Genomic DNA, 11,361 nt, shown 5'->3' on the forward strand with positions numbered 1-11,361 from the left:
GGATCGATCATTTTCCTTGTCGGATTTTACACTCTTGTCTAGAACATTCACAAATATTAAACAATTACAAACATAAATTTACGACCATGCCCAGCAGGATTCGAACCCGCGGCTATCGCAACAGTAGGAAAACCGTGCCATCACCTTTACCACTGCGCCACCAAGCCGGCTCCCACGAATATTTACAATTTACATTCTCATATATTCTACTTATCGTTTGTTATATATTATAATATTTTATTCCTATAAACCGCACAAAATTTTACTGGACTAAAATGCTCAGAAAAATCAGAAAAATAACTCATTGGAAGTATCCACCTGTAATAATAAAATAAACTAAAACTTTTTAAAAAATCAAGATTTGTACCAATCAAACAACCTCATTAATCATTTAAAAATAGTTTAACATATAGATTTCGTAGTTTGTTTTCATCATTTCTACAACAGAAGGTCACCATTGTTATATCGCATTTAATATATTCTAACCAAAACAAGTTTTTCAACGTAATGAATTATTGTTAACAAATTACTACAAAATATATACATCTAGTTGAACTTGAAACAACATAGGATAATATTTTTAAATTATTAGTCATTTTATCACTTATTTATAATTGACAATAAAGAATGAATATTTATGATAGAACTATGAATTACATTTTAAGGAACTGGCAGTGTGCTAAACTGCAATAAAACATTCGAAGAATATGAATTACAAACTTGTAGTTTTCCTATCGAGAAAATATATGAACTGAAGAAGACTGAATTTAATTACACCCCATGTAAATATATCGCCACTTAAACGAGATCTACTCCAACTACTACTATCGCCCCATTTAAAAAAAAGCCTGAACTATGGAAAAAATAAACTAACCGTAGAAGTTTGAAAAATAATAATGTACCCTATTTTTGATATAAACCAAAATCGAGTAAAAACCAATAATTTATAATTTAATTATTAAGTAAAAAACATCCAATTATATTTCAACAAAGCAGTTCTGTTTATTTATATATATTTATATATTCATACATAGATTTATACTTGGTTATTTGCGGTGCCTTTGAGTCATTTATTACGACCGAAGTGCTGGTCTACAATTATTTAAAAAAATACAGCACATAAAAGTATCTAATTATGCAACGGTGAAAATATTTTGATTTGAATATAAAAAAGAATTGAATCGAGAAACACCAAAACTACATATTTGGTATAACTAAATATTCCATTGATGAGCTTCATTTAGAAATCAATATTTATTTGCAACTTTTTAGCTCTATTTCTGAAATCTGTTATTTTACCATAAAATCGCTAAATTATGTGGACATTGTTTTTTAGCATATACATCACAGTTGGATACCAATCCAGAGTATTATATATATACAAATAAAATAGTAATTTATTGCATATTGACAGGCTGAAATGCCACTTTAGCATAACTCTCTAAATAAACGATTGCCGTATTAGTTTATTGTTAAGCTCACGAGCTATAGTTTGCGTAACACAAAATAAAATTAGATAAATATTGTATAGCACGGTATCATATCTAAGTTATCTTACTCATCATGAACAAAAATATATATAGAATAAATTAACCCCAAAAAGTTGGATATTACTCTTAATAATTTTTAATGAAATAGAATATATTTACTACACAAGAAGAACAAGCTCAACCTATGAAACTTTTTTTTCAAACTCTTAATGTGTATCCACAGAAGCATAAACAGAGAAGATGCCTTTAATAATATATATATATATATATATATATATATATATATATATATATATATATATATATATATTAAAGTCTCCTTTTACCAATTATGAGTTTATCTGGACTGGGCCTAAAGTTGAACGAGGGCTCCGAACCACAGTCCTCAGCATTAAGCCTAGCGACTGTCAAATGACCAACTTAGAAATCATCCCAGAAGACATCCGTTTTACCCAGCCTGGATAATGGCGTGACTGAGATCATTTTCCTTACCAGATTTTACACTCTTGCCTAGAACAATCACAAATATAAATTTACGACCATGCCCCAACAGGATTCGAACCCGCGGCTATCGCAACAGTAGGAGGACCGTCCTATCGCCTTTACACTGCGCTACCAAGCCGGTTAGCGAAACATCTTATTGTTGTTGTTAGAGGTGATAAAGGTGTGTGCTTAATGCCCATTGGGATCAGTCGCGAAATGTTTTGTCATATCATATCGAAATACTTTCCATTCACTCTGGTATTGTCTATATCGATATCGCGAATCCTTCTTATCGTATCTAAATTGAATCTTGTGTCAATTATATCAATGTTTATTTCAAATGTTTCCGGATCATTCTATTTTTTATATTTCGTTACTCACTGAACATATTTTTTTTATTTACTATATGATTTATTATATAATTGGGATATTGAATACAGTCCTTTTGAATGAAAAAGTCACATCTACGAAAAATCCTTATATCTCTATAAACACTAACCTGGGCTATTTGCATCACCACTAGACCTCGTTGGAAAAGTGACATCTCGGGCATTGCATCAACATTAGTGCGCTACTTGGAAAGTTCTTTCAGTTTAAAAATGGAGAAAAACAAAAAAAACAAAACAAGCAACCCTGCATTGGATTGCTAAAAAAATGTTTGCTATGTACGATGAAAGTACTTTATCAAAGTCTGCTGTTCAGAAATGCTTTGCTTGATTTCGCTCTGATTTCTTAATATTAAATGGCTTGATGACTCATCAACATCAATCCATTGCCAGAGTTCGGGAAGAGCCTCTACTTCTCAACCAATACGCTGTGGTTTTTGTGTGAAATTTGTTCACTTTTCAGTCAACAGACACGTCCAAGCTATTGCAATCTGCGTCTCTGAATTTGTTTTTTAACTGTGCTCTGCTTTTCGCATCTTAAACGGATGTATTCATTTCTAATATCAGTCAGTAACAGAACACTTCTTGATTGTAATACTTATTCTACACATCTTATTACACGCACCATTTTAGAGAATTAAAAGCTACTGTTGTTTGACCCATTGAGATTATTACTTTGGCTTGGTATGCAGAAGATGCTGCTTCCTCTTCTGTATTACTGATACCGAGTATTTGAACTGCTGCACTTACTCCAACTGGATCCCGATGAGATTTACAGTGGAGATCTTTCAGCTATAAGAACTTTGATATTTTCTTCACTAATTTTTAAGCCTCAACATCCGTATTAGCAAATATAGCGCTGTCATCAGCGAATATTAAATTAAAATGCTTTCGTTTAACTGCATCTTCTACCATATTGAAAAGCACGATATTTTTTTGACATTGATCAAGTCGGATGTTAAATCGATTTGACATCTGATTTGGCACTTGCCCACAGCTAATGGGACTATCGTAAGACGCCTGAAAAAGTCTAATAGTTCTTAGTAAACGGCAATGCATACCTCCATCAGTTGGAGAAGCGCGAAACCTCGCAACCTCGATTGGGTCTAAAACCTGCTTGTTCTTCTCGGCTTATCTCCTTGCGTGCCTTTTGAAATCTCATTTGTACGATCTCCATAAAAACCTTCTCGACAATTGATTGCAGACTTATACCTCTATAATTTTTACACTGTTTATGGTCGTCTGTTTTCAGGATAGATATAATTATTGCTATCTTCCATACTGCCGGTTGTCTCTCTGATCGCCAAATTTGTGTGAGAAACACGTGAATCCATTAAAACAACGTTGCACATTGGTCTTGCACATTTCTGTCATAACTTGGTCGAGTTCATCGGTCTTGCTCGGTGCTGATGGAGTTGTTAACGCCTGTTGTAGGTCATGATTATAAAGTCGTATGAAGAATTCCCTCCATCGCTCAAGACGCACATAGTGTGACTTTACGAAGATTCCATCTGCTTTTTAAATGTTGTCGTTGGTAGATTCATTCCTGCCGCCCAATCTGTTAAGTGTCTGATAAAACGTTTGATGTTCACGTTTTGTTACAGCAACTTCCAAATACCATTCCCGTAGACTTCTTTCTAGTTTTAGTTTATTCCTAACACATCTATTTAATTTTCTGCATTTCACGAAATCGATTAGTTTTGGTTGGTTTCGAACTTCTAACATCTGTAAATATTGGTTGGATATCCAGGGCTGCATTTTATAACGAACTGATGGACATACTTTAGTAGCACACTCAACAGCTGTTCCAAATATTTGCTTTTCTGTTTTATTAATGTCTGTATCATTTAGATGTTCTACTGCCTGGAATTTATTTGTAGTTTTGATATGAAACTCCTTCTAATATTTTGAATTCTAATAGTAGCTGCAGTCGCGACTGCATACGACTTTTTACAGTTGCGCTGAAGATATAATGGTTAGATCCAGAATCAGGTCCTCGCATAGCCCTTGCGTTATTGAGCGTTAAACGAACCCAAAATATAATCCAACACTGCTCATATCAATACTTGGATTCCGCCAAGTTAGTTGATGCCTCGGAGGGTGTTGGAATTGGAAAGAACCGTGTTAACCACCACGAAGTTATTTTATGTACTGTAATGTACTGATAAAACTCAATAACATCAAGCCATTTCTAAAATATGTTATAACCGGCGACAGATCATGTACAATTATATGATCTAAGTATTATAAGTTGTAGACAAAGGAATACGAAACTACCCAAGCGTTTACGAAGTCTACCAAAGGGTCATGCCCTTTACCATGAATAACTACAAAATGGTCGGAATTGAATAAGAGTTGAGAGTTCTTTGATAACTCGTCAAAAATTGAGAAAGGTTAATTGGCGCAGATGAAAAAAAAACACCCACTCTTTTCAACCACAACAGAAATATCTTAAAATAATTAAGCTGTTTTTACGCCACCGTAAATGTTTCTCAACGATGCTTCAACATATAATCCATAATAATGGAGGGTTATTATTATCATCATCATCAATTCATCCTAAAGCTTGGTTATCCACAGGTCAGTATCTCACAAATATATTTACTTTTCATTCGACAGACCTGTCCAAATCATTGCAATCTGCGTACTTAGGGACGCCAGACTGCAACGAGAGGCTCGGTATCAGGAAATATAACGAACAAGCATCAGACCGGTCCGAAAGTTTGTATCATCATATTGCCATGAACCATGATGCCATATAACTTTAAAAATATATTATATTTTGTGTTTAGTTATGTAATGGGACTGGTAAGATGAGACATGTCCCCGACGTATACTAGCTGGGGTAACAAATTTATTTGACTAATAATTTTACAGTGATATGCAGCAAATTGAACTCTCCTAAAATATAATACTATTATAAGATAACTAAGAGGAAGGAGAATAAATTTAACTTTTGGGGGAATATGTTCAACTTTCAAAATCAAAGTCATATAATATATTACTCCATAAACTGATGAAAAATGTAACTATATAACCGCAACTCAGTCCAAATTAAGTCTCATTTATGTAATTATCATAAATGCTTTTCCGTAATTTTATAGGGGGCTAAAATTAGTGATATAAAAGGAATAATGTAGTATATATAATATTTATTTATAAAATTCAATTTTAAATAAATTAAAATTCACAATATAAGAAAACCTGTTGAATAATACTTTTGTAATATAAAGTAAACTGTTAACTTACCTAATAGCAATTCTCTTAGATAAACCCAAGTCCAGTGATCCAATAGCGGAAATAACGGAAGACATCAACAGTGGAATGATCAAAGCCTTCAACATCCTGAGAAACATCTCTCCTGGGAAAGCCAGATACATGACCTCTCTACTTGTCCATGGTGATGTAGACATCGCTCTAATCAACAGTCCAACGGCGGTACCACCAAGCACACCGACAACAGTTAAGATGGTTAGGAGATTCCTCGATATACACCCTCGGATACGATTACTTTCGATCGCCATCGTATATTCTGAAAGTTTAAAACATTCATTATTAGTACGACATATTGTGGAGATGCAGATCTAAAATGACAGGAGGCGAATTTAAATAAAACTCATAACAATAAATAAGCAAGAAGATAAAAATCGTTCGTTACATCGCTTCAGTTCGGTTCGAGGACATGCTGATGATGGGTCAGATTTCATTAAGATTCGCGTGGTGCACACATGTCGTTTTATGACAAAAAAAGTTGTTTATTGGTAAACTGTTTGTGTAACAGTTGAAAATAATGAATTATTCATTGGTCGAAATATTGTTAATATAATTAACATATGTTTATTTAATCGTAAAAAATAATTGTTATGAGGTCATATCGCAGCAATCAAACACGTAATCATCTAGTAATTTAAGCTTACTTCCAATATAAAGGGTGTAAAAAATATTGCGGTTTATAATTCACACATCACGTTACACTTCTAAGTCTCCTAATAGATATCGGATGAGATCAACAAAAATTAGTTGGTGTTATGGGGGGTTAAAATATAAATGTTTGCTTAAACAATAACTTCGATATTTTTTTAAATAATTAATTTAACAGTTATTTCATTGAATTGCCAACAGAATAGTACTATTAAGATGCTAAGATATGTACTGTAAATATATGTCTATGCCATGCAATGTGAATATGAACGTTTAAAAAAGAAATTTTCCTTTTCTTCGCTCTAGTCTTTTGTGTGCGAAGAATGATTAATATTCCCTCATTACTTATAGACTACTACAAAAATAATTCTAATTATAATAGTTTTTTCGATAGCATTGTAGGGTAGCATGTATTCGTCAACAGTAGAACCACAATCGACGCCATGTTAATATTTCATCTTTCATAAGAACATAATCAAAATTTCATGAATTTTATTAAATTTAATTGCCACATTCGTTAATAATAAAACAAACAAACATTCGATCAAGAGTTTAAAAGGATTAAAAGGGTTTTGTGGGTAATTTCATAACTACAGATACAATTTGGGTCCACTACCATGACCCTGAATCAAAAGGGATAAAATTAGAATTAACATGTCCCTCGAATCAAAGCAATACAAAATATTCTTTTTCGTATATTACAACTAAATTAGTAAAACACTAAACTCATTTAATTTTATATCATTTTCAATTAAATGGTGATAATTCTTAAACATTTGTAACAGTTCGTCAAAACCCCATTTTACAGAACATAAAAAAATTCATGAAGATCATGTCACACATCATTAAATCATGTGAATTCTCTCTTGAACTTTTGGCTTTTCTCGTACCACAAAAATTATTTTATGGAATATATTTCCCATTAAACAAAGAAATGACAGTAACCATAGGCACTTTCAAAAATCATTACAGTGATGAGATTTTAAATAAATTGAAAAATCATTGGAATAATTTTGTTGAAATTGAAATCTAATAGTAAAAAAGAAAATAAGTTGAATTGCAGTATAAGAGAATGTGTCGGTTAACTGGAAGAAAATCTCAATTAGCTGTACATAATAATCTGCTGTTGTACAAGCAAGCTCTAAAACATATAAATCTACGGAACATAGATATTAACATAAATAATATAAATAAAATGTAATTAAGGCAAGACCTTCAGATTGATAGAACTGATATTGGCATTTGACATTAAATGAGGGAAAAATGTTTTGTTGTGGTAATTATAGAAAAATTTAATTAACAAAAGTTTTGGTTTATTTTAAAGTTTTATTCTGAGAAAATAATTATTTGTCAGCTCGATAGATCTTTAAGATATCAACATCATAGAGATAATAAAAAATATATTTCAATACAGACAATATATAATCACTATTATTATTATTATTAAAATCCACAAAAATTAGAACAAGCGAATAAACTAAGCTAGGCATTTAATTTCGAATACTTAATTTTGAATTAAACTGCTGCTACTGTAAATCAATAACATCAAGTTGGACCAAATGTTGATGTACTTGGTATTACCAAAACAGGAGAAAGTGTCCTCTACGATTTAAGAAAAAAGCTGAATTGGCCAAGCTGCAGGTGTCTTGGTTTTCCAAAAATGCACCATCACCATCGCCTTACATCCAGAGGAGAAGATGTAATTTAATCAGGATTAAAATCCAATTTTTTCGAATGCTTATTTTTCCAACACTTCTGTATCATTCCTAAATTTGGACACTGTTATAATCTGAAATATTTAAACTTGAAGTTTCTCAAATCAGATACTTAAGACAAATTGTGGATATCTCTCCGATATCAAGAAATTGGGTTAAGATGCGATAATCAGTACACAGTTAATTAACGAATCCAGAAAGGCAAACTACAATGGATTGCATGTTTGAATAAAATATGAAAGAAATATTTATATAATGAAAAAATAGACCTTTCGGATGGAAGGCATGCAAAAAAGACATGGACCAAGATCATAGAGAACGATCTGAAAATCTAGAGACTAACAGGTCAATTGAATCCCCGGCCTGACACATAGATGGCGCTACTAGAATTAAATCCATATGTTGTTTAGTTAGCCCTAACCCTCAAAAGATGCGTGTATAAATTTGACAGCTGTCTGGTTCTTAGTTTCTGAGTTATAGCATTTTGAGTCAAGCAACTTTTGTTAATGTGAAGAAAATGGACAAAAAGGAATTTCGCGTGTTGATAAAATATTGCTTTTTGAAAGGAAAAATACAGTTGAAGCATAAACTTGGCTTGAGTCCGAGTTTCCAGACACTGCCCCAGGAAAATCAACCATCAAGGATTGATATGCTAAGTTTAGACGTGGTGAAATGAGCACCGAAGACGGAGAACACACAATGGACGCCCAAAAGAGGTTGTTACCGACGAAAACGTTTAAAAAATCCACAAAAAAATTTTGAGCGACCGTAAACTGGAATTGAATGAAATAGCTAACACTAGAAAAAGAAGTCTAAAGATATCAACTGAACGGGTACATCATATCATTTATGAATATTTGGGTATGAGAAAGCTCTGTGTAAAGTGGGTGACGCGCGAGCTCAGTTTTTGAGCTCAGCTGAGTTTTTGTGTCGATATGTGACTATGGATGAAACATGGCTCCATCATTTCACTCCGAAGTCCAATCGACAGTCATCCGATGAACCCGCTCCAAAGCATGGGAAAACGCAACAGTCGGCTGGCAAGATTATGGCCTCTGTATTTTGAGATACGCATGGGATAATTTTCATTGACTACCTTGAAAAAGGAAGGACCATCAATAGCGACTATTGCATAGCATTATTTGACCGTTTGAAGGGGACGAAATCGCCGAAAAACATCTCCATTTGAAAAAAAAGAGAGTGTTGCTTAACCAAAACAATACACCGTGTCACAAATCAGTGAAAACGATGGCTAAAATCCATCCATACGCCGTATTCTCCCAGCCATCCACCGAAGATTTGGCCCCAGCGACTCTTTCCTGTTGTCACATCTCAAAAGAATGCTCGCTGGGAAGAAATTTTCGTCGAATGAAGACATGAAAATTGCAGGGTCGCTAAAAGCAGTTTATCACCCTTGAAAGGAATTATGTTGAATTAAAAAACTCATTTTGTCAAAAAATATGTTTTAGTATGGTAGGCCGGGGACTTTTCAATTGACTTGTTAAAATAGTCCGACGTCAGTATCCATAATCGTTTTGGTCGTCCAATCGCCAGCAGTGACGAGATTTAGCGAATTGCAATGTTTTTGAAAAACATTAAAAAATTCAAAGAAATTAAGAAAAACAAAAAAGGTTGTTTAAGAAAGTTTGATTCTGATGACTATACTTCAGATCTGTATTCAATAAAATATTAATTTTAATTATTACAATTTAAAGTAAAAACAACATTTAAAACTTTTTATTGTAATTGCATTTTGAGTAGCTGTTAATAGTGTAAATTTAAATATAAAGCAATATTGTTGCCTGCTGGTTAAATAAAATTCAAATTTCTGTACCTTATTCCAAAAAATATTGTTGACATTTAAATAATTTTAGACTAAATATTAACTGTAATTATATTAAGTGTTAAAACAAACTTACCTATATCCTATATATCTTCTTTATATAACAATATTTATAACTGAACACAACACAATACTTAAAATCCTATAGCTATATGAGTGGCTCTTTTCTCAAATCTACAATCAAGCATGTCGTTCTATCCATAAAGCAGCAAGCAAATCCTGAAACAAAAGTAATATAATGTATAATATATCAAATACAAATAATATTTACCATCCCTTTTTTTAAAAAATTGAATTGAATTTAATAATCTTCATAACCATCAGGTCTTAGTTATTATAACAACTTTTTTAGCATAAACTGGAATTAACAGTAATTTCGTAACAGTAAAATCATAATTGAACTTCATTGATTCAAACCTATGGTTAGTCAAGAAAATTTTAACATGTCAAGTATGATTTTTAATACTAAAAAATTGCATTAAAATATTTCTAAAATATTATACTATTCTGGAACTAATATATCCTCATGAAACTATACATAATCAAAGAATTCTACTACTCGTCTATTACTATCTGATATTTTCTGTATCACAGTAGAGAAAATTATTATTCAATATCATTTTTTTAAGTAAATGGATAATACTTTAATTATTTTAGAATAAAAAACACTTTTTATCCACAATTTTCATAGCTTAGCCACTGCTATTTGTAATATTTTCAATGAATTTCCCAGATCCTTAAACGTCTGTATTTGAACATTTCAGAGATACCTCATTATTGTTAGTATAATGCTCTATGATTTATGTAAAATGTTATGTTTTAGTTGTCAATAAACACATATAAACAAGTGTGATAATATAAATATTAAGAGTTAATATTTACCGATCTAATGAAAGCTTATGAACGAACCAATTCAATGAGAACTGCGTTAAACTCTGGATATTATTACTCAGCCAATAATAGAAAATACTACTGTATACTACGAAACAATAAAAAATAAACCGATTACAGGTAAATAATAGCTGGTTTACTCTATATATTGTATTGATAATGAGTCGATAGATTAAAATATAAATAAACAGAATAAATCAGCACAAAAGCCATAAAAGATAAGATATAGCCACGAATGCTTAAGAAATGGATCAAACAGTTTCCTGGAAAAAATATGCATCAATTGCAATTTAAACAATAACTGTTTTTATTTGTGAAAAAATTTAATACAGCTCATTATGAAAAGGTGAGGTAAAATAATAAACAGCAGGGCGAGGTTTGATATGCGACCCAATAAATTCCAATAGACAGAATGCAATATGCGAAAAAATTATAATTAGAATATGCCGTAAATATAATGATTAAATAATTTCACTAATTTTGTCTGATAATCTTGCTAGCATACCATATGAATTCAGTTTATGTATTTCAGTCCTAACCAATTTAAATTTTTCGTTAAAATAAAAAATTTGCTTTCAACTACAGATTTCATAACTAACGCAATCAGTAAGATAATGTAGAGGCTATTCTTT

General features: G+C 31.8%; 1 protein-coding gene across 1 annotated transcript in view; it reads right to left on the reverse strand.

Moving 5' to 3' along the window:
• LOC143195180 (excitatory amino acid transporter 3) overlaps nucleotides 1-10,057 on the reverse strand; it is a 45,473-nt gene extending 35,416 nt beyond the window's left edge. The window contains exons 1-2 of the mRNA XM_076402136.1: nucleotides 9,915-10,057; nucleotides 5,609-5,891 (exon numbers count right to left, since the gene is read on the reverse strand). Coding sequence (XP_076258251.1) covers nucleotides 5,609-5,883 — 275 coding nt within the window. The 5' untranslated portion in view covers nucleotides 5,884-5,891; nucleotides 9,915-10,057. The remainder of the gene's footprint in view (nucleotides 1-5,608; nucleotides 5,892-9,914) is intronic.
• Nucleotides 10,058-11,361: the final 1,304 nt, after the last annotated feature.

Source organism: Rhynchophorus ferrugineus, unplaced genomic scaffold (genome assembly GCF_030347505.1).
Source record: "Rhynchophorus ferrugineus isolate W39M unplaced genomic scaffold, kcgeb_rfMv2 rfM4, whole genome shotgun sequence".
NCBI lineage: Eukaryota > Metazoa > Arthropoda > Insecta > Coleoptera > Curculionidae > Rhynchophorus > Rhynchophorus ferrugineus.